Source organism: Rhinopithecus bieti, unplaced genomic scaffold, assembly GCF_001698545.2.
Source record: "Rhinopithecus bieti isolate Rb0 unplaced genomic scaffold, ASM169854v2 scaffold_34209, whole genome shotgun sequence".
Taxonomy (NCBI): Eukaryota; Metazoa; Chordata; class Mammalia; order Primates; family Cercopithecidae; genus Rhinopithecus; species Rhinopithecus bieti.
Window position 1 is genome coordinate 577 of NW_016814385.1, and position 23,216 is coordinate 23,792.

At 52.3% G+C, this 23,216-nt stretch overlaps 1 protein-coding gene across 1 annotated transcript; it reads left to right on the plus strand.

The window, feature by feature from the left end:
• The first annotated feature begins 2,080 nt into the window (after window positions 1-2,080).
• On the plus strand, window positions 2,081-22,768 carry PDPK1 (3-phosphoinositide dependent protein kinase 1). Its single transcript, XM_017850118.1, has 7 exons — window positions 2,081-2,490; window positions 2,731-2,827; window positions 4,828-5,001; window positions 8,154-8,371; window positions 17,542-17,599; window positions 18,537-18,689; window positions 19,061-22,768. The coding sequence occupies exons 3-7, from the start codon at window positions 4,864-4,866 to the stop codon at window positions 19,175-19,177; spliced, it is 684 nt and encodes a 227-aa protein (XP_017705607.1). The 5' UTR covers window positions 2,081-2,490; window positions 2,731-2,827; window positions 4,828-4,863; the 3' UTR covers window positions 19,178-22,768.
• Window positions 22,769-23,216: the final 448 nt, after the last annotated feature.

Genomic DNA, 23,216 nt, shown 5'->3' on the forward strand with positions numbered 1-23,216 from the left:
ATTCACGTTTTCTCATTTGCATGTTCAGGTTCTCTGGAGGGATAGACACTGCACGGATGATGGTAGTTCTCTTTCGGGTGAGGGAACAGGATTATGAGGAAGACATTTCTGCATTTCTTTTCTGCTTTTGAATTTTAAATCATGTGACATTAAACATTGTTAGGAACGTTTATTATAAAGAATTGAGGCTGGGCGTGGTGGCTTACGCCTGTGATCCCAGCCATCCCTTTGGGAGGCCAAGGCAGGGGGATCACAAGGTCAGGAGATCGAGACCATCCTGGCCAACACGGTGAAAACCCGTCTCTACTAAAGATACAAAAAATTAGCAGGGTGTGGTGGCGGGAGCCCGTAGTACCAGCTACTCGGGAGGCTGAGGCAGGAGAATGGCGTGAATCTGAGAGGCGGAGCTTGCAGTGAGTGGAGATCGCGCCACTGCACTCCAGTCTGGGAAACAGTGTGACTTGATCTCAAAAAAAAAAAAAAAAAAAAAAAAAGAAGGATTTGAAAGAGGCCGGGCTTGGTGGCTCATGTCTGTAATCCCATTACTTTGGGAGATTGAGGATGACACATCGCTTGAGGCCAGGAGTTCGAGACCAGCATAGCCAACATGGCGAGACCCTCTCTCTACTAAAAATAACAAAAATTAGCTGGGCCTGGTGGTGAGCACCTATAGTCCCTGGTACTCAGGAGGCTGAGGCAGAGGCAGAGGTGGCAGTGAGCTGAGATTGCGCCACTGCATTCCAGCCTAGGTGACAGAGTAAGACCGTGTCTCAAAAACAAAAAAAAGGCTGGGTGCGGTGGCTCAAGTCTGTAATCCCAGCAGTGGGAGACCGAGGCGGGCGGATCACAAGGTTAGGAGATCGAGACCATCCTGGCTAACACGGTGAAACCCCATCTCTACTACAAATACAAAAAATTAGCCGGGCGAGGTGGCGGGCGCCTGTAGTCCCAGCTACTCGGGAAGCTGAGGCAGGAGAATGGCGTAAACCCAGGAGGCGGAGCTTGCAGTCAGCCGAGATCATGCCACTGCACTCCAGCCTGGGTGACAGAGCAAGACTCCATCTCAAAAAATAAAAAAAAATAAAAAAATAAAAAAATAAAAAAAAGAAAAAGAAAAATTCATTATGAAGAGTTCTTAGAAAATAAGTCTCCAAACCCACTTATAGTCACAGATAATAATTGGGCGTACGTATGTCTTTTCAGTCCATTTTTTCTATGCATTTTATAGTTGTTTAAGTGGCTTTTATGCCATTCGAGTCACATTGGGCAGGCGGTTTTGAGCCCTATGTGATTATATAATGGGCGCTTCCCCCTGTCATTTGAATGACTGGTGGGTGTCTTTATCAGTGTGTGGTTTTCTGCCGCATGAAGATTGTGGTTCATGGACCTGTCTCTGCTGTCGTGCGTTGAAAGGTTTCCATTCATTCACACACTGGCATGTGTCTGACCCGCCACCCAACCTGCATGGGCAGAGGAGGTCTCTTTGCCTGGGGTTGGGGTGGTGGTGTCCCTCTAGTGGGCGAGACAGGGTCTGCTGGACTGAGTGAGGGGCCGCCCTGAATTCCTCGGTTTGAATTTCAGGAAGTGGCATGACTTGGTCTAACTGAAGGTTTATTTGATACACCCTTGGTACACATGCTTTCCAGAAGTGTAATACTGGCTTCCCCTTTTATTTTTGTATTGTATTTAAAAAATATAAATTCTAAAGTAAGTGTTTCTGATAAAACATTCGATAATTCACAGAGGTGAAAAACTACCCCACAATCCCTTTGTGCTTGAATTCCATGCTCTGGAGAGGACCTCGTGAAGGTCCAGGCACAGCTCTGCCCCCAGCACCCCTCTTCTCTCTGCTGCTTCCACACTGAAAGGTGGAGGCTCTGCTGCCTGTTTTCCTTTGTTGCTCCCCATTTTAACTAAACACTAAAGAAAGTCAAGTGTGAATGTTACGGTCATTCATTTCGCCTGTGCTGCACTTTCCTGCCCCTGGCAAGCCCTCTACCGGCACTGACGGGAGGGTGCTTCCTTCAGCTTTCTTGGTTGTCTTACTGGAACAGGGTCAGCCCCATTCTGTCCCATCCTGCCCCCTGCCTGGTCTGTAGCCACGTGGTGCCAGGAGTGAGCTCTGCTCTGCTTCAGGATGACAGGTGTGTGTGGACGTTAGTAAGCCCTGTTGGAAATGGCGAAGCTTTGGGGACAGCTGAGCGACCGCCGGTGCCTGCCGCGTGCAGACCCTCTGGGCCCAGGCCGCTGGGAGGCTTCTCCAGAGGGCGGGTTCCCCACCCTCACACCTCACTGGTCTTAAAGGACAGAATTGCATTAGAGGTGAAACTGGGGCCGTGTGGACAGAGTGGAAAATGAGCTGGCCTTGTCACTTATATTTTACACATGTCTTTTTTTCTTTGTTTTCCCCTTACCTTAAAGTTCAGACCTTTGGGCTCTTGGATGCATAATATACCAGCTTGTGGCAGGACTCCCACCATTCCGAGCTGGGTAAGGAGACAGCGTTTCCTGGGCCTTGGAGCCTGTTGGGGTGCACCCCACCGGCCGGCAGCCCCTCCCAGCAGCGAGGTGGGTGGGGGAGGGTAGCACTTGGTGCCGTGCCCAGGTGGGGGCTCTTGGCATGCAGGGCCGGGGTGTGTTTGCAGCGCTGCGAGGCCAGGGCACTCATCCCTGCCTGTGGAGGCTTCTGGGACCCTGCCTAGGATGACTTTTTTTTTTTAATTTTTACAGAAACGAGTATCTTATATTTCAGAAGATCATTAAGTTGGAATATGACTTTCCAGAAAAATTCTTCCCTAAGGCAAGAGACCTCGTGGAGAAACTTTTGGTAAATATTGTGAATTTCCTTTTGGAAAGGGGATCTGGGACACCCTGAGTCCTCTGAAACTGCTCTCTGAGTGGCTTTCCTGGAGGTTCCTGTGTTCACAAAAAATGGTGTTTTTAGGGTTAATAGTGAGCATAGATAATTACATCTCATGTCGCCAGGCGCAGTGGCTCATGCCTGTAACCCCAACACTTTGGGGGGCTGAGGCAGGCGGATCACCTGAGGTCAGGAGTTTGAAACTAGCCTGACCAATATGGTGAAACCCCGTCTCTACTAAAAATATAAAAATTAGCCGGGCGTGGCGGCAGGCGCCTGTGATCCCAGCTACTCGGGAGACTGAGGCAGGAGAATGGCGTGAACCCGGGAGGCAGAGGTTGCAGTGAGTTGAGATCACGCCACTGCACTCCAGCCTGGGCGACAAAGCAAGACTGTCTCAAAAAAAAAAAAAAAAGAAAACAAAAACCCAAACCTTTTGAGTACTTATTTTCACTTCTCAGTATCTACTGGAGAGTACTGGGTACTGTTCCCCTGCTGTTCCTTCCATTCCCCACAGAGCAACTGGATGGGGAGGCAGGCCCTGGGATCCTGCGCTGCCTCTCAAGGCTCGGCCCCTTTTCTCGCACAGGTGGAAAGGAATCTCAGTCTCAAAATACAATGAACAACAACAAGGATTATTTTACAGTGTATAGTTAAAAATCCTAAAACAAAAATTGAGTAATTAACAAAGACAGCGAATCATCACTGGGACCAGCACGCTCCCGCGGTTGTGGAGTGGGTGTTGCTGGGACCCTCGAAGGCTGCAGAGCTGTCTCCTCCAGGGACTGATCAATCCCACACCCCAGCCCAGGGGAAAGAGGTGAGACAGGCTGGGAGAAGCCAGTGGCTGTGGAGCCTAGCGATCCTGGGGCCACCTGCAGGGGCAGGACTGACCCCACTCCCAGAGTCGTGGTAAGGAGGGATGTCCAGGGCCAAAAGCACAGGACTGTCAGGACACTTCTGTTTCTAGAGTATAAACTGATGTACCTTTCCCAGACTAACCTCTCTTCTCTGTTGTACCTGGGCCGGTCTTTAAAATTTTCATGTAGCTGACTCTACAGCTGAAATGTACAGATGTCACGAACTAGGGTCTGCAGCCACCTGTGCTGTCATAACCCCGGACGCTCCAGCACCAGTAACTTAACATGCTGTGCAGCGTTGATGAGCAAATGCTAAATGGTACAGTCATTTCCTTTTTTTTTTTTTAATTTTAGTTCCTTTTATTATTCCTGCTACAGTAGTTTCCTGTCAAGAGTCAGGCACTTGGAAATTGAATTGTAGGCCAGGCGTGGTGGCTCACGCCTGTAATCCCAGCACTTTGGGAGGCTGAGGCAGGCAGATCACAAGGTCAGGAAATCAAGACCATCCTGTCCAACACAGTGAAACCCCGTCTCTACTAAAAACACGAAAAATTAGCCGGGCATGGTGGCGGGCGTCTGTAGTCCCAGCTACTCAGGAGGCTGACGCAGGAGAATGGCGCAAACCCGGGAGGCAGAGCCTGCAGTGAGCCGAGATTACGCCACTGCACTCCAGCCTGGGCAACAGAGCAAGACTCTGTCTCAAAAAAAAAGAAAGAGCCATATAATGAGATGAGATAAATTTATTTTTTTTGGAGATGGAGTTTTGCTCTTGTCACACAGGCGGGAGTGCAACGGTACGATCTTAGCTCACTGCAAATTCTGCCTCCCGGGTCCCAGCGATTCTCCTGCCTCAGCCTCCCGAGCGGCTGGGATTATAGGTGCGTGCCACTACACCCAGCTGATTTTTATGTTTTTAGTAGAGACGGGTTGTCACCATGTTGACTAGGCTGATCTCAAACTCCTGACCTCAGGTGATCCGCCTGCTTCAGCCTCCCAAAGTGCTGGGATTCCAGGCGTGAGCCACTGCGCTTGGCCACCAGGTTTGGGTTTCTTTGGTCAGAATCACATTTTTACCCTGGCAGTGACTAGTCTTGATTGTTACTTAAGGTTTTAGATGCCACAAAGCGGTTAGGCTGTGAGGAAATGGAAGGGTATGGACCTCTTAAAGCACACCCATTCTTCGAGTCTGTCACGTGGGAGAACCTGCACCAGCAGATGCCTCCGAAGCTCACCGCTTACCTGCCGGCCATGTCAGAAGACGACGAGGACTGCTATGGCAATGTAAGCTGGCCAGGATGGCGGGTGAGGTGGGTGGCACTGGGTCCTCCGTGCACTGGGCTTCATGCTTGTGCGCCAGACCCACGTGTGATTTGCAGGCGAAAGGGGAGGGTGTGTGTGCCACGGCGGCAGGCCTGTTGGTGGCTGTAGTCTTTGCTGCCATGAGGCAGTGGCAAGTGAGGTGTCGGGTGGGTCGTTTTTTCCTCATTTCCACGGCTGTGGGCAGTCTGGTGAGTTTCCACCCAGAGGGTGCGGTACTGCTAGAACCGGATATTGAGCACCCTGGCACTGGCCCTGGGGTCCCAGGTACGGGGCCTCCTGCCCGGCCTGTCGCATCTGCGCTTGGCTTGATGCTTGTATAGCTGTGTGTCCAAGATGTTTCAGAACACTGCCTGTCTTTCCACAGAAACCCCCGAGTGTCAGGTGCTTGAACTTTTGGGACGTGGTGCTGGCAGGGACACTGGCACCGTCTGCTTCAGTGCTGAGTAGGCTCTGAGGTTGCTGGTCTCCCAACTTGATCACAGCCATGGGGTCTTCAGCACACTTTGCTCTTTAAGCTTCTTGTAGAGAATATGGACCATGTGTTGTGGGACCGAGAGTGTTGTGAGAGGCAGGCATGTTGCCCACTTTCAGCCTTGTTTCCTCTGAGTTCCTCTTGCCACCTCCACCATGACCCCCTCATACTTAAGTGTTGTTATCATGAGACCCATTTTTCTGGTTTGACTTCTGGCACTGTGGCTTATTCTAACTGGCACCATGTACAGAGTTCCACTTTCCATGAATGAGGAAGTCTAGATTTTATTTATTTATTTGTTTTGAGACAGGGTCTCGGTCTGTCTCTCAGGCTGGAGTGTAGTGGCGCGATCTTGGCTCACTGCCACCTCTGCCGCTCTGGGTTCAAGCGATTCTCCTGTCTCACCCTCCCAAGTAGTGGGAACTGCAGGTGTGTGCCACCATGCCTGGCTAATGTTTCTATTTTTAGTAGAGACAAGGTTTCGCCACGTTAGCCAGGCTGGTGTCAATCTCCTGACCTCAAGTGATCTACCCACCTCGGCCTCCAAAACTGCTGGGGTCTTAGGCATGAGTTATTGCACCTAGCTGGGAATTCTAGATTTTTTCTAAAAGTCATCCACAGCTAAACTTCTGCTAGTGTCCCCTCCTGGAGATGAAGTTTCCCAATGCCCCGTAATGCTCCTCATCCTCCCGACATCCTTTGAGCCCAAAGTCTAGGGGAACCAGGCCTGGGGGGCAGTCTGTGCTGCCTGACGTGGCCACTTGTAGCTTTCATATATGCAGAGGGCTGGGAGCCCTGAGGCCCTAGCCGCCCGCTGAGGCCCTCACCTCCACCCTCTGTGCCCCCCAAGGCCCTCGCCCCCATCCTCTGTGCCACCCAGCTCCTCCTACAGGGTCTTTGGTCACGGCTGGCGAGTGCCACCGGGCTGCAGTGCTCTCCCTGCTGGGCCTGCTGTTGCTACAGAGGTTGTGCTTGGGACTAGCTGGTGGCCGTTATCCCGTGGGCTCTGTCCTCCGTTCCTCCCAGGGCGGTAGCTGGGCTCTGAAGGAGCAGCACAGGCTTTAGTTGTCTGCAGTCTCAGTGCCTGGAGAGCTTCTCTTAGTGTGGGGGTGGGTGTGCTTGCACACGTTGCGTACCTGTGCAGGCCTCTGGGCCTGGGCTTACTGAGAGCTAGGGCTGCTTGATACGTGGGTTCTGTTGCCGTCTGTGAAGTGTGGCTCCATGTGTTGGCAGCCGACTGTTAGATGGCCCATCCTTAGCTCTGAACAGCTGTGTGGTTTGAAAGCCTTGGAGTGGGTCCAGGCAGGGAGCTCCCAGGTCAGATCTCATATGGGGACAGTGAGTGAGTCTTGGCAAACGGCGTCAAGCATGGAAGGAGCCTTCAGGGCTGTACCTCCTCCCTCCCTGTGGGGCTGCAACCCCTCCTTCATGGGGAATGGGCACTGGGCGTCCCCTTCAGCAGGGGGGTTGGCCATGGTACCCACCCTTGGGTCAAGGCAGGAGGAGAGCAGGTGCTTCATTGGCTCCTGCTCTCCTGAGGTCCTGCAAGTGCTGGGGCGGTGTTGCCATTGGACAGTGTTGGAGACAAGCAGGCTGGGCAGGCCCACGCCCTGTGGAGGCGTCGGCATGGAGGGGCCGGCAGCGTTGGGTGTTTTTACCCTGCTCATTGATGAGCACCTTGCTCCAGCCCAGCAGGGTGAGAGGCTTCAGGGCTGTGGGGTGGGGCTGTTGTGCAGCTGTAGGAGTGCGAGCACATGGGGGACGCTGCATGTGTGGAGGGTTGTGTGGGGCAGCAGCCAGGGCCTGCGTCTGAAGGCACAGAGGACGTGGAAGAGCATGTTGTACTCTTATCCCAGCCATTGCTGATGGTGCCATTGCTGGTGGCACCTTTTCTTTCCACTTTTTCTTGGCCTCAGCAGAGCTCAGATGTGGGGCCTGCAGCCGGGGATGTGGCTGCCCCCACCCAGGGGTTCTCTGGCCTTGGCAGCCCCAGGAGCATGTTAGTGCGCAGGCTCTGTCTGCTTGGCACGTTTATGAGTGAGTGAGTTTCCACTGTCGACACTAGTTTGTCATTTTAGGCAGCGTTGTCTATAGTAAGTTCAGTTTATCTTTGCTGAGATTAAAAGGAATGTCTTTTAAACAGTTGAATGTGTTTAGTCAAATCACAATATGTAGCGTCTGTTACAGACTCAGACCCTTAAGACCCCTGGGGCCCAACGAGGTCTTGCATGGAGGCCCTGCCTGCCAGCCCGTGCGATGGATCTGCCGCCAAGCCTCCTTGGGCACCCTTTCTTCCCAGCAGGCATCCCAGCCCCCACCTCCGGGGGCAGCACTGGCATTCACAGGGCCTGCAGGGTAAGGGCCCAGGTCCCCTCTTCCTGGAGAGGAAATCTGAGGCTTCGCCCCTCGCTGGCCCTGATTCCCATGGGAAGAGGAGCCCGACCAGGCAGGATCCAGTGAGGCCTCGGTTCTGTGGCCAGGTGTCCCACGGAGGAGAATCAGGGCTGCCCACCCTGTCGCCTTGTGCCTTGCTGTGTGTGAGCTCCCAGGGCCTGACAGCGGCAGTGCCAGGAGGGGCTGGGGTTTTAGGACTGTAGAGGCAAGTGAAGGTGCGGTTCTCACTTTTCCTTCTTTTCTGCAGTATGACAATCTCCTGAGCCAGTTTGGCTGCATGCAGGTGTCCTCATCCTCCTCCTCACACTCCTTGTCAGCCTCGGACGTGGGCCTGCCCCAGAGGTCAGGCAGCAACATAGAGCAGTACATCCACGATCTGGACTCGAACTCCTTTGAACTGGACTTACAGTTTTCCGAAGATGAGAAGAGGTTGTTATTGGAGAAGCAGGCTGGCGGAAACCCTTGGTAAGACCTTATAGACACAAGCAATGGTGTGTGCAGAATTGCAGCGTGAATACATGGGGGCTTATGGTGGATGCCTTTGCCTTGTCACTGCCTCCCTCAGCAGCCTTGGACGCTTGGCCAAGGAGCACATTGTAAGCGCACAGTTGGAAACAGGTCCTTAGGAGGCAGCTGGCCCAGGGGGTGAGTGGGTTGTGACTGCTGGGCGCTCCCCTCCTCTGCTGGGCATTTGGATCTGCTGGGTGTGGCCTGAAGTCACTGTGGTGTGGACAGGCGCGGCCTGGACTGGGCCACTTGGGAGTTTCTGAGGTTCGCTGTTGTAGCCCCTCTTTTCCACACAGCTTTCCCCACTTGTCCATTTATGTCTTTTAAGCTGAGCGCCAGGGGCAGTGTGTGTTGAAGGGCGTGCCTGTTTTCAGAGGGCTGGGGATCTGTCCTGGGGGCCAGGAATTTGCCTTTCCCAATGCTCTTGCCTGCCTGAGAGTGTTTTGATGCTCCAAAAACAAACTTGTGAATTTCTGTTTTATTCCTATGGAGGCAGATGTCTCCTGTGTTCATGACCATTTGTGTTTCTTTTTTGAGGTACTTTGTGTCCTTTAACTATTTTTTCTTGTATGTTTTGCATCTTTTTTTGAGACAGAATGTCACTCTGTCACCCAGGCTGGAGTGCAGTGGTGCTATCTCAGCTCACTGCAACCTCTGCCTCCCGGATTCAAGCGATTCTCCTGCCTCAACCTCCCAAGTAGCTGGGATTACAGGCGATAGCCACCACACCCGGTTAATTCTTGTATTTTTTGATAGAAATGGGTTTTCCCTGTGCTGGCCAGACTGGTGCATCTTTTTAACATGGATTTTTAAAAGCCATGTGTGTGGAGACTATTCCTTGTTGTATGTTTTGCAAACATTCTTCAGTTTCTCTCCAGTCTGTTGATACTGTTTTTGTATGGAAGCTGCAAATTCTTACCAAGTCCATCCTGTCCCTATTTATATTTTATGTTTTCCATCTTAATCTGGTAAGAAGGGCTTCCCCTCTAATATTTTTACCTGCTTGTCTCTTTTGTGTGGGCAGGGAGGAGCCCAAGATAGTGGGGAGAGGGCTTTGCAGGCAGGTATGCTGGAGTGGAAGCACAAGGCGAGGGGGAGTTGAGGGCCACGCTAGGGAGGGACAGGACACATGTGACTTGAGAGACTTGTGGGGAGGAATGAGAGGAAGGAGCTGAGCTCTGGGCCGCCCCAGCAAGTGGGGAAGACCACGACTCTCTGCGGTGTGCCATGCCTGTCTCTAGAATACCTGTGCAGAGATGCTGGCAGGCAGAAACAGTCTACAGCTAGGGGCTCTGATTCGCTAGCTATGAGTCAGTGTGATTGCTAGGGATGTTAATGTGTACTGAGTCGGAGAGGAGGGCTTTTGATGGGAACAATCTGAGCAGGGCTGCGCTGTGCAGCTCCAAGCAGCAAGGAGGTGTGTGACCGGCTATGCAAGGAGCTTCCCAGGTTTGTATGTGCTGGGGTCCCCACGAAGGGCTGCTGTGGCCACTCCACATACTTGGCCAGGAGCGCTTTCTCTGCAGAGCACAGCTGAGAGGTGCTGTCTGTCTGCAGGTGTGTGTGTGTTTCAGCTCCTTTGGTGACTCCCAGAAGGCCCCTCTGCCTGGGGCAGTTCTTAGAGGGTCTTGGAGTCCGTCTGGGTACATTAGCCTGGTGCTGGCGGCAAGTCAGGATGCACATTCTCCTGCCTGCTTCCTTTGTCTTCAGGGTTCTCTTCCCCTTTCCCCCTTCCTTCAGATTTTAGGCCCTTTTGGGAAGCTGATGACTCCTGAGATCTTGCAGGATCTGTTCTGGCTGCTGGGAGGTCCGTCCAGCACCTGCTCTTTACAGTAGTGGTTCGCATTCTGTGTGTGGCCACCAAATTCTCGAAGTCAGGGTAGTTTTTTTGGTAATACTAAGATGTTATTTGTCTTTTTGCTCTCGTTCTCTGTGAGTGTATGGTGGAGTTTTTCAGTGACCACATGCTTTAGAATAGAGTCTGTGTGCTTTTGGTCTTTTCTAGGGTCATAAGTTTTTGGTATAAATATATGCTTTTTTTTTTGCTTTTTTTTTTTTTTTTTTTTTTAATGAGACAGCGTCTTGCTCTGTCGCCCAGGCTGGAGTGCAGTAGCATGATCTCTGCTCACACAACCTCCACCTCCCGGGTTCAAACAGTTCTGCCGCAGCCTCCTGAGTGGCTGGAATTACAGGCACACGCCACCATGTCTAGCTACTTTTTGTATTTTTAGTGGAAACGGAGTTTCACCACGTTGGCCAGGCTGGTCTCGAACTCCTGACCTCAAGTGATCCACCCACCTCGGCTTCTCAAAGTGCTGGGATTTCAGGCATGAGCCACCACGCCAACCAATAGATGCATTTTTAGAGATTAATAAATGTCCAATATTTCTACTGAGCTCTTACTTTCTCTTCATTTATACCTGCTATAGCCTCTGTAATTTCCCTTCAACTGAATCATTATTTTGAAATCCTGAAGTTTTCCTTATGCCCACATGAGAATATGGTAAGTAAGTTCAGGATCACACCTGTAATTCCAGCACTTTGGAGGCCAAGGTGGGTGGATCGCTTGAGCCAGGAGTGCGAGAGCAACCTGGGCAGCACAGTGACACCCTGTCTCTACAGCACAGTGACACCCTGTCTCTACAGCACAGTGACACCCTGTCTCTACAAACATGCAAAAATCAGCCAAGCGTGATGCTGCATCTCTGTAGTCCTAGCTGCTTGAGGAGGTTGAGGTAGGAGGATTACCTGAGCCTTGGAAATCAGAGCTGCAGTGAGCAGAGATCTTGCCACTGCCCTCCAGCCTGGGTGACAGAGTGAGAGCCTGTCTCAACAACAACAACAACAAAAAGATAAAAGGAATTTTTTAATTTACATGGAATAGTTTACACTTAAAAAGGAACATTTTAAAATAAATATAGTGAGCTCTTTGAGATCCAATGTTGTTTGTTACAGCTTTTCAGACGATAAATTCAAGAGTCACTGAAGCTCTTAGAAGCTGCATTGTAGACGCTGGAGAGGCCACACAGTAGCTGGGAGACAAAGCCCCTGGCTGCAGCACAGCCTCAGGCTTGGCCACCCTGTGCTGCCACAGTCCACAATGCAATCGAAACTTGCTGGATTCAAGATGTGACTGCAAACACAAAGAGGGAGTTGACGTGTCTGCTGCTGAATTGTGCTTTTGCCTCACAGTGGATGAGTCTACAGACAACCTGGACCTGCCACTTGGCCTGTGTCCCCGGCTTCTTATCACAGATGATATTCTTTTTTTTGAGACGGAGTATCCCTCTGTTGCCCAGGCTGGAGTGCAGTGGAGTGATCTCCGCTCGCTGCAACCTCCGTCTCCTGCCTCAGCCTCCCAAGTAGCTGTGATTACAGGCATGTGCCACCATGCCTGGCTCATTTTTGTATTTTAGTGAAGACGAGGTTTCACTGTGTTGCCCAGGCCGGTCTGGAACTCCTGACCTCAGGAACTCCTGACCACCCACCTCGACCTCCCAGTGTGCTGGGATTACAGGCCTGAGCCACTGCGCCCAGTCTACAGATGATGTTCTTTTACCCCATTGCTTGACCATAAAGCACAAATGGCACTGACGTAGTCAGAGTGTGGAGCACCTGTGTGAATCTCGTGATTGGTTCCAGAACACGTTTTCCCATTTGTGCTGATGGTGCACAAGCCATGGTGGGTGGAACTGCTGGCATCTGAGCACGACTTGAGGCCATGACACCAAGCAGTGCCAGGGCAATAATCATATCTTCACAGCACTCACCCACAGGAAGAGAGAGAGAGGAAAGAAACGAGTCTCGCTTCTGAGCGTTTGTTAAAAATGATGTTATTAACACTTTGTAGGATGAAGTGGAGGTATACAGAACAGCAGTCAGTTCTGGCCGCAAACATGAGTGTGCAGCCGCCTCAGGGAGACACGCTCGTGACTGTTGGCCTGCTGTCCTCATGGAGCGTCTGACTGACAGGCAAACTGCCGTTATGCAGACTTAGCTATTTGGCCAATATTTTTCTTGAAAATGATTGGAATGAGCTTGTTACTTTAAGGAAAACAACTGCTCATATTTATACCAATGATAAAACCGAAACCTTCAAGTGAAAATTGGAATTTTGAAAAACTTTATTCATCACTGTGAGCTTGATACCTTCCCAATAAAAGACATATGTTTAGATTCTTTTTTGTTTCTTTATATTATTTATAAAATAGAAATAGAGACAAGGTCTCCCTGTGTTACCCAGGCTGGTCTCGAACTGCTGGGCTCAAGCATTCCTCCCCCTTTGACTTCCCAAAGTGGTGGGATTACAGGCGTGAGCTACTGCACCCAGCCAAAAGTCTTTTTTTTTTCTTTCTATTTTTGAAACGGAGTCTCATTCTGTCACCCAAGCTGGAGTGCAGTGGCACGATCTCAGCTCACTGCAACCTCCACCTCCCAGGTTCAAGCGATTCTCCTGCCTCAGCCTCCCCAGTAGCTGGGATCACAGGCGCGCACCACCACACCTGGCTGATTTTAGTATTTTTAGTAGAGACGTGGTTTCACCGTATTGGTCAGGTTGGTGTCGAACTCCTGATCTCAAGTGATTCGCCTGCCTCGGGTTCCCAAAGTACTGGGATTAGAGGCCAAAAGTCATTTTTGAGGAGATACATAGTGATATCAATGAACTGATCTCTTGATTCTATAGAATGAAATTTGTCAACATTTGGAAGCTTCACATAATTCAGTGAACCACTGTCTTCCAGGTGACCAATGTATGACCTAGAAAATCACGTGAGGGCAGAAGAACCACTAGTGCGGGGTAGATTGATGGTTTTTAGTGTCACGGTGTATGAAAATTTATTGTTATGAATCAGATTTCACATTGCAACTAAGCTTTAAGCAGCCACCACTTTGTGAATTGTGGTGTAGTATCCAAGAAGAATATCCACAAACATCTACACGTATTCTTAGCCAAAAGGCCAGGAAGTGACGCAAATCTCTTAAAAGGGTGAGTATACTCCTCCCTTTTCTAGCTGTTTATCTGAGTGAGGCTGGGTGTTTGCATGTCCTTCTGCCCGAACACAGGTCTCGGCAGAGTGTGGGAGTGAGTGGACGTGGAGACCCAGCGCTCTCCTTAGGAGCTGAACAGGAGAGGCCTGTGCAGTGCACAGAGTGGCACACTCTCCTCATTCATTATTTTGTTTTGGAAGGTAGTTATTTTAAAAATAAAAGTAATGTATGTTAATAGTAATGGGTTTATTGTTTTTTAATGAATTAAATATTTGAAAATGTCTCAGTTTTCATTTCCTGTGTAGTACGTATCCGTTGATCTAAAAGCTCTTTGGGGTCTTCCACAGAGGTAAAGAGTGTGGGGGGCCATGGGACTGGAAGGTTGGAGAGGAAACCTGGGACCCATCAGCCTTTGCCACTGGCTCCCTCCCTCACTGGCGGCGAAGCTGAGCCTGGAGAGCCCTTCCAAGCTGTTAGGAAAGCCACCGGCGGAGCTCTGGCTCCTTGCTGGGCTCTCCTGGGCGTGGCAGGTGCTTTGCTAGTGGCCTTGGGCTTGGATCCTTGACAATGCTCTTTTTGGGGTCCGGGTGAGGGAGGGTGGAGGAGGTGGTGAGAACCCGCACTTTGGCATCAGGAAAGGGGGTTTTCTGTGGTCACCCCTTGTGGATTGCCCTGCACCCTCCTCTGTGCAGAGGTGGGGAGAGGCATTGCCTGTTTTGAGGGAGCCAAGATGCGATGTATGAGAGTGAGGCTCCTTCGGAAAGCCCCGTGTGCATGGCGAGTAGTTAGGCATGTCTTCAGGTCTTCAGCTCTCACCCAGCCTCCCAGGGAGGAAAGGGCTCTCAGGGCGGGGGACTTTCTGCAGGAGATAGTAAAAAATCGAAGTAAAAAGATGATTCCAGGCTGGTCAACATGGCGAAACACTGTCTCTACTAAAAATACTAAAAATTAGCCAGGCCTAGTCGTAGGCACCCGTAATCCCAGCTACTCAGGAGGCTGAGACAGGAGAATCACTTGAACCCGGGAGGCAGAGGTTGCAGCGAGCCGAGATTGCGCCACTGCACTCCAGACTGGGCAAGAGAGTGCGAGTCCGTCTCAAAAAAAAAAAAAAAGAAAAATCAAGGTGATTCCTAGAAGTATGGAAACTTCCAAGTAGGTGACAGCAAGGGGCTGTTTCCTGTTGTGAGCTGGTGGGTGAATCTGCTGAGCACATGCTCTGCTCTCGATGCCACCAGTGGAGCTTTGCCCGCAGTCTCTGTCCACGTGTCCCTGGGCCACGGGGGAATGGATGTTGTCCGTTTCATTGTCTCTCACAGGTGATGCTGGCGCAGGGGTGGGTGGCACCTGTCTGTGGGGCCCTTGCCTGCCTCCCCAAGGTGCTGGCGTGTTCTGTCGCTGAGCCGCTCTGGAGCTTCAGTGTCCCTGGCATGGGTGACACTGCTGGGAGTGCCTCTGGGCTCCTTGCCTGTGCCCTTTTTTTTTTCTCGGATGGATTTCTGGAAGCGAGGCTACTTCTCAGTCCTATTTCCGAATCGCTTCCTCAGTGAGTCCTCCCCAGGCTGCAGGTGCCGAGCAGGAGCGCCACTCCTGCACGCCCATGCCTGTGGCATGCCCAGCTGATCAGGGCAGAGCAGCCCAGCTCAATTTCTTCGTTTAGGGCCATTGAGAGTTTTTTGTGTCACTTGAATTCCTCTTCTGGGAATTTTTAGTTGGTGCCATTTTGCTGAGTTTTCTCGAGTTCCAAGCCTCTCGTGGCACTGTGAATTTGCTGTGGGGTGCAGGTGGAGGCCCACGGCGGCTGGATCTGGAAATTCTTTCCCACCCCAACTGTGGTCCTGGTGGTTTTTTAGGTGGAGGTGGCTTTGTCATCTTGCTGTGGCTCCCGCAGCTCAATGCTGGGCTGCTGTTCTCACTCTCAGCAAGGAAGGCGGCCCTCCCACACAGGTTGCAGGGATGGGCTGCTTTGTTCTTGTGGTTTTTCTCTCCTTCGAGTTGATATTTTAAACCTTGTATCTCATCACCTGTTCTGGCACTTGCTGGCGTGTGGTGAAAGCTGAGGATGGGAGAGGCCATGGGGCTTTCTCCGTCCTCATCCGCCTGCAAGAGCTCTGACCAGCCTGGGCTCAAAGGGACCTTGTCCCTCCTACACTGCCTGCCCCGGTGTAGTTTATTATGAATTTCCTTGTTACCCCTCTGCGCTGTTTCCTGGTCACAGGCCTGTCTGTCAGAGTGGCTTCCTGCCGGCTCTGTGGTCCCTCCAGGCATTTCTGTGCTCTGTGCTTTCTGTGCTGTGGTATATCGGGTCTTCCTCATCACATGTCCTTTTCAGGACCTTCTTGATTTGTTTCTCTTTGTTTTAACCCCCACGTTGTGTGTGTTTGATGGTGAAGTCCCTGGTGTGAGAGGAGGGCTGCACTTGCCCACATGCCATACACTCCTCTTGCTTCAAACCCACAGGATGGGGTGTGTGTGTGAGGCCAGGCCCTGGGTCCTCCCTCTTGGGGCAGGCCTGGGCACCTCTGCCCAGGTCTACGTGGGTCAGGTGGTGGGGCTGGGTAAGCCCTGGGGGAGGATGCTGTGCCCCCAGCTCCGCCAGTCCGGTCTTCTTACAAGTGCTATTGGCCCTGTGTGCAGCCAGGCAGGCATGTGGATGTGCTCGGATATTTATTTGATCGTCTTATGCCTTCTTCAAATATAAAACATTATTGGCCAGGCGCGGTGGCTCATGCCTGTAATCCCAACACTTTGGGAGGCCTAGGCAGGAGGGTCACAAGGTCAGGAGATTGAGACCATCCTGGCTAACACGGTGAAACCCCGTCTCTACTAAAGATACAAAAAAAATTAGCTGGGCGTGGTGGCGGGTGCCTGTAGTCCCAGCTACTTGGGAGACTAAGGAGGATGGCGTGAACCTGGGAGGCAGAGCTTGCAGTGAGCCAAGATTGTACCACTGTGCTCCAGCCTGGGAGCAACAGAGCAAGACTGTGTCTCAAAAAAAAAAAAAAAAAAAATTAGCCTGGCATGGTGGCATGCATCTGTAGCTCCAGCTACTCCGGAGGCTGAGGTGGGAGAATCTCTTGAACCCGGAGGCAGAGGGTGCAGTGAGCCGAGATCTCACCACTGCACTGCAGCCTGGGTGACAGAGTGAGACCCTGTCTCAAGCAATCAGTCAATCAATAAAATAATACCTTGGCCAGGTGTAGTGGCTCATGCCTGTAATCCCAGCACTGTGGGAGGCTGAGGCAGAAGGATTGCTTGAGCCCAGGAGTTCAAGGCCAGCCTGGGCAACATTAGCAAGACCCCATCTCATAAAAAAAAGGAAAAAAAGTTAGCCGGGCATGGTGATGTGTGCCTGTGGTCCCAGCTATTTGGGAGGCTGAGGTGGGAAAACGGCTTGGGCGCAGGAGATCAAGGCTACAGTGAGCTGTGGTGGCGCCACTGCTCTCCAACCTGGGTGACCGAGCAGGACTTTGTCTTTAAAAACAAAAATCTCTGAACTCTCAGGAATCAGAAGTGAGGTGTGCTTGCTCATAATGTACATTGAATCAAAGCCTGTATTTGAAAGTTGCTCTTTGAATTTCTGTCATCTCTGAATAAAAGTGTTTTACTATGATGGAAAAGCCAGAGGAGATGTTCTTACGGCAAGTCCAACTTGGGTCTTTCAGGGCTTTGTGATTATAAACTACTCTGCGGGTCCTGAGCACTGAATCGGGGGTCCCAGCTTGCGGGGTAACTTGAGGGTGATCATCTCCTCCAGCTGTTGACTCCACGGGCAGCCACCTTTCGGGAGGCAGTTCTGCGCCTCACCACAGCTTTGTTAAGGCAGCAATAACCTGTGTCACCTGCCCGTTTCTGCAGCACGGTCCTCCCCAACCTTTTCCCTGCTGTGTGGATGCCACTGGCAGTGAGGGGACAACAGACACTGTGTCTGGTATCTCAGGCTCCGTTGCAGATACAGATGAAGGCTGTCCATGGCAGTGGCGTGTGTGCTGGGTTACATGTGGTGTTCTCTGCTCATCTCAAAGTGAGGCCGGCTCTGAGGGGAAGGCCAAGGCCATGGGGAGCTCATGTGCCAGAAGGAGCGTGGAGAACTTCTGTTTGTGATTTTCACAGGAGCATCTCTTTCTTATTTCTTTCCACAGGCACCAGTTTGTAGAAAATAATTTAATACTAAAGATGGGCCCGGTGGATAAGCGGAAGGTGAGTGGTCAGTGGTCCCGATGCTCCGCACGCACGCCTGCATCTTCCCCAACTCCAGCTCAAGGGAGGGCAGCTTGATGGTGTGGAATCCTTCTCTCTCTTAATTCTCCTCAAACATCATCTCTAGATTTCAAGCTCGGGAAGGCTGTGAGCCCTCGAGAGAAGCCGTGCGGAGCCACACACGTGGTGGGTGGTAGGGCAGAACAGAAGCAACCTCGGCACGCTCTTGGGAGCCTGGGGCTGCCTGTTGTGAGGTTTCCATCAAGTTGAAGAGGCCACGTCTGATATCGTAGCCAGGGTTCTCATATTACTTTAGAAGTGTTTCAAAACCATTGAAGGGCTGCTCTTTATTTTATGGATTGAAGGGATCCAGCACTTAGCACGTGGTCTGTGTGGAGCCAGGCAGGACTGTGGATGTGCTCAGATATTTATTTGATCATCTTGTACCTTCCTCAAATATAAATCATATTACTTCTGTAGAACATCAGATCAGGAATTTCAGTATGATCAGACAGAACACAAACCAGTAACTGTTAGCTTTAACGCTTGATTAGAAAATATTCAACTCCAGGTGCTCACATGGGGCCACTTCCAAGCGCAGGCTCCTGGCCTCTGTTCCTAGCCGTGTGTCCTACGCAGGCAAGGACCTTGGTGCGGGTGTGTGGAGGCCGGCTCCCGAGAGCAGGCTCCTGTCCCAGGCAGAGCAGAGGGGCCAGGGGAGCCATGGGCCTGACCTGGATGGGCCTGAGCTGCAGCCCCTGTGACCTTAGAAACTGGGCCCGGTGGGGCAGGAAGTACCCTGCCCCTCGGTGAGTGCACAGGTGGTGGCGGTGGTCCTGTGCTTCGAGCAGCTCTGAGGGGCCGCCCAGCCCTCTAGGCTCCAGGAGATGCTGCCAGCACTGGCCTCTGAGGCCTGTTTTGTGTGTTTTGGTGTCAGGGTTTATTCGCACGACGACGACAGTTGTTGCTCACAGAAGGACCACATTTATATTACGTGGATCCTGTCAACAAAGTCCTGAAAGGTGAAATTCCTTGGTCACAAGAACTTCGACCAGAGGCCAAGAATTTTAAAACGTTCTTTGTCCACACGGTGAGTCTGTTCCCAGGGATTCCTGTGTGCAGGGCAATGGGAGGGCTTTGCAGCACATGGGAAGCAGCCGCAGGCCTTGGCCAGAGGGAGCAGCGGGGATGGGGCAGCTGCCTCGCCCTTTCCGACATCCCAGATGCCCACACTAGTGGCTCAGTCCTGAGGGGCAAGGGACACCCAGTGCTTGTTTTTCATTTTGGTGGTGACTGGGGTGTGGTCATCAGCCTGCATATTTGCTTTCTGCTTGTGTGAAGAACCACCACACCCATGTGCTTCCAGGACTCGGAATGGCTGGTAGCAGGCAACTCACCAGGTTGGGTTGGGGGTTTTGGTGGGACTCCTTCGGGAGCACTAAACGGCTTCTGTCTTTGCAGCCTAACCGGACGTATTATCTGATGGACCCCAGTGGGAACGCACACAAGTGGTGCAGGAAGATCCAGGAGGTTTGGAGGCAGCGATACCAGAGCCACCCAGACGCCGCTGTGCAGTGACGTGGCCTGCGGCCGGGCTGCCTTCGCTGCCAGGACACCTGCCCCAGCGCGGCTTGGCCGCCATCCGGGACGCTTCCAGACCACCTGCCAGCCATCACAAGGGGAACGCAGAGGCGGAAACCTTGTAGCATTTTTATTTAAAAGAAAAGAAGAAAAAACACACCCAACCACACAAAGAACAAAACCAGTAACAAACACAAAGGAATTCAGGGTCGCTTTGCTTGCTCTCTGTGCTCCGTGGAGGCCTCCATGTGCCCTTGTTGCCATGGGGACCCAGCTCCGCGCACGTCAGCCGAGTCCCACCCAGACTAGTGGACAGACCTGGTGTCACCAGCTTCTCCTAGCATCAGTCCGAACCATGCACCCGCCCTGCCCCTACTGTGTGCTGGTCCTGCTGTGGCTAAGGGGACCGGGTGTGTTTGGCGCTTTCTGTCCCTCCCACTGTGGTCCTGGAACTCTTCACCAGGGAGGGAGCCTCTGCGGCCCTGCCAGGGGGCCGCACCTCTCTGTGGAGGGAGCCTCTGTGCTTCTGTCATGTGCTCCCTTTCTTGCGTCTCCCTGTGTATGGCCCTTAGGCCTGGCTGGGCCCATTGCATATCCCTGTGGTGGCTCTGGTGGTAGGCTTTCTGTGGCCCCTGCTGTGTCGGCAGGCAGACTCGCGTGGTGAGGAGCGGGAGGGGTTGGAGTGGTGTGGGAGCAGGCTGCCCAGTGGAGGGTGCCATCAAGGGCTCTGGATTCCTTGTCCTACTTAGCAGTGTTGGTCTCTGGGGCTGGAAGCCGAGCGCATGCTGGGAGCGGTACTGTCAGAGGTGAGCCCAATTAGTACCCAACTGGCTCACTGCATGAGATAGGTCTGCCCCAAGCCCTGGGTGGGGCCAGGAGGTGCCTTGGAGAATCCAGCCAGAGCAGAGAGGGCATGCCGACCTGTGTGTGGAGGAGAGAGGCCTGAGGACCTACTAAACGGTTTAAATGTCCAGGCCTCCCCAGTCAATGAAGTAGGGTCTGAGAGAACCCTGGCCTCAGCAGACCCAGGGTGATTCTGTCTCCTGCAGACCACACCAGGGAGTGCAGGCACCACCATCACACACACCCGTTTTGTGCTGTGGCTAAAATTTCTCAGAGCCCGCTCAGAGCTTTACATCTCTGCATCAAAAATCTCACAGCCTTCTCTCGCTGCGAGCTCATCTGGCCCCATAGAGAGTGGACTTTGCCAGTTGCTGTTGCACAGGAGGCGGGAACAGGACACTTCAACCCCAGCTTGCTGGTGTACTTTCCTCTACCGGTTTTGGGGCTGTTTCCCTTTGATGCTTTGGTGGCCTTCCCTGCCGTACAGCACAGATAGGCCAGATGCATTTGTCCTTTGCCTAGCTACTCCCCACGCAGACACTGCTTCTGCTGGCCTGGCAGGTCCAGGTCCTCCTCTCCCTGCCCAGGTTGTCCCTGGAGGGCAGCCCTCAGTCCCGTGGGGGAGAGGCAGACATCGCTGCCCACAGACCTGCCTCTGACTCAACTGTGTCCACCCTCCCTGATCCCTACTCCCAAGTCACAGATGACTCAGCAGTGACCCTGTGTGTCAGGCCAGGTCCAAACTGAGAGGGAAGGTGTCCTTTTTACACTGCTAATGATGAGAATGGCTCTTTTTAGCTAGGTGAGTGCAGATGGGAGCCTGGACTGCCTGGGCTTTGGCTGCTGTTGTGTGTGAGCTGCACGTGAGCCTGTGACCTTGAGCTGGGATGAGTGGGCTACACCTACCCGGGGGCGCCCCAGGGAGCAGGACGCTCCGGGGCCCAGCACGTTGCCCTGGGCCTGTGGCCGGAGTCAAGTCCTCTCTCCTCCTGGCTTTTGGAAAGGCTTGGCTGTGCTGGGGAGTCTCTCTTGGTCCTTTCAGGAATTTCTGTTCAGGCTTACTTCTCTTTATCAGCTCTTTTATCCATCTCAGAACGTCCTGTGTCTCCGTGTAGGAGAGTGGCTTCCTAACCCTCCTAACTGCACATACAGGCACAGGAAAGACGTCTCTCAGGGCGTCTGGTTATAGGGAAACAAGGGGAGCAGGGACGTGGCTTTAATTGGAGCACTTGGCTGGGCTGCTTGAGGAGACTCTTCCGTGTGTTCTTCCTCTGGATAGAGCCACCACCTCCTGGGCGTCACTGACAAGCTCCATCTTAACCTCCAGAGCCACAGAACTAGGGACTCAGAGCCAGAGCTGGCAGCTGACAGCTGACGATGCCATTGCCTGAGCTAATGACAGCCAAGCCCTTCTGTGGGTCACCACCTTTCTCCTCACCCAGCCCCTTTCTCTTACCTTTTTAAAGGCTCGTGTGTTTTCTTTCTTTACCCTGTGCTTGCTCATGTCAACTCCAGTTTTATCTAGCACATCCTTAGAGCCATCACCTGGCATGCAGGTGCCTTACACTCTACGGTGGAACGTGGGGTACCATGTGTGCACACAGACATGCTTACATGGAATTACAGTTGTGGGTTTATCCAAGGTGAGGAAGATTTCACCTGCTGTTTAATAGACCTGGGGCCATGTGCCTCCCCACATGTGGGCAAGGACAGGTGGAATGTCAGGACCACACTCTGTGTGGCTTCTCGGCACAAAGGGGAGGGAGGCTGTGGTCGCTGCCGGCCTAGGTGCCCCAGGTGCCTTGCCTTTCTCTGGGACACAGCTGGGGGCTGGCTTCTGAGGGACTCTTTTCTCCCCTCTTTGGCCCCAGCCAGGGCGGTGGGCAGTCCTGGTGTGGAGCACAAGCCTCTCCACGCTAGTGAAATGGCTCTGCACCACGGCTACCACGTGGAACCTTAACTTACGGAAGGCTTGTTAACAATTCGTTTTGAGAGAGATGGCTGATCGTGCCACAGCCGCTGGGGACTCCGCCTACTCCAGCCCTCTTGGGACACACTGTGGGATTTGCGGCCCTTCCTCAGAGGAATTGTGGAGACTGTCCCATGGCACAGACCCCCAGGCACCAGCACAGGGCTCTGGGTGACTCAAAACTGACATTTGTCTCTGACAAGAGATCAGCTGTAGGCTCGCCGCCCAGAGAAGACCACTGTGAGCATTTTGGCCTGTATCCTGCCCCGCCATTTGTTCACTTTTTCAACTAAATTGGGAACATCCGACACACGCCGTTTGCCTCGTCTTCTCACTTGATATTTTAAGCATTTTCCCATGTCATGAGTTTCTCAGAAACACGTTTTTAACAATTGTAGTGTTTAGTCGTTGTCCATTTACTATAATTTATCTGACCGTTTCCCTACTGTAAAATATTTAGACGGTTTCTGATTTTTTCAGTCTGTGTTATTTAAATTCTAATATATGAATTATTTGGATTGAATTCATGTTCGGGGTTCACGTTGTTGTATGTATTGATGTACAGCCTTGAATGTGAATAATTATTGTAAACTATATTTTACAACTTTTTTTCTGGCTTTATTATATAAATTTTCTATTGGGTCAGTGATTTAATCATATAATTTAATGAATCTCTTCCTTTTTTTCCCCCAAATATTTGTGCTTTAGGTGTAGTTACCAGATGATGAATTTTCCTCGTATGCTCAGTAGTCTTGTAATAAAAAGCATGTAGAGTGGAGAGATTTGCTAGCGTGGCTCTTCCTTTGACCCCGTCACCGAGTGGGGCGCGGTTGGGGCGGTTCCCTGCCAGTGCCCTCTAGCGTTGGCGCCCGAAACCCGGTTCCACTCCTGCCGGAAGCGGGCCCAGCCTGCTGCTTTTCGGGATGGGAACTTCTGCCTGCCACGTGAGGCTGTGGAGGGCCTTCTATAAGAGCGGACCTGTGGGCGGGAGAGAACGCAGAGGACGCTGTTAAAAACCGGACCTTCCGGTGTAGCGGAGCTCTGGCGGGGCTTACTGGAATCGTGGCGGAAATCACTGCGAGCTCCTGCCGAGTTCCTGCCACCGGCCCGGGGCGATCTCCGGGCGGGTCTGAGGCGGCTGCCTGTGCCGCCCTTAAAGGCGGGGCTCACGCCCTGGCACAGCGACCCGGCAGCGTATCCAACAGGGTCCGATTCAACCTCAGC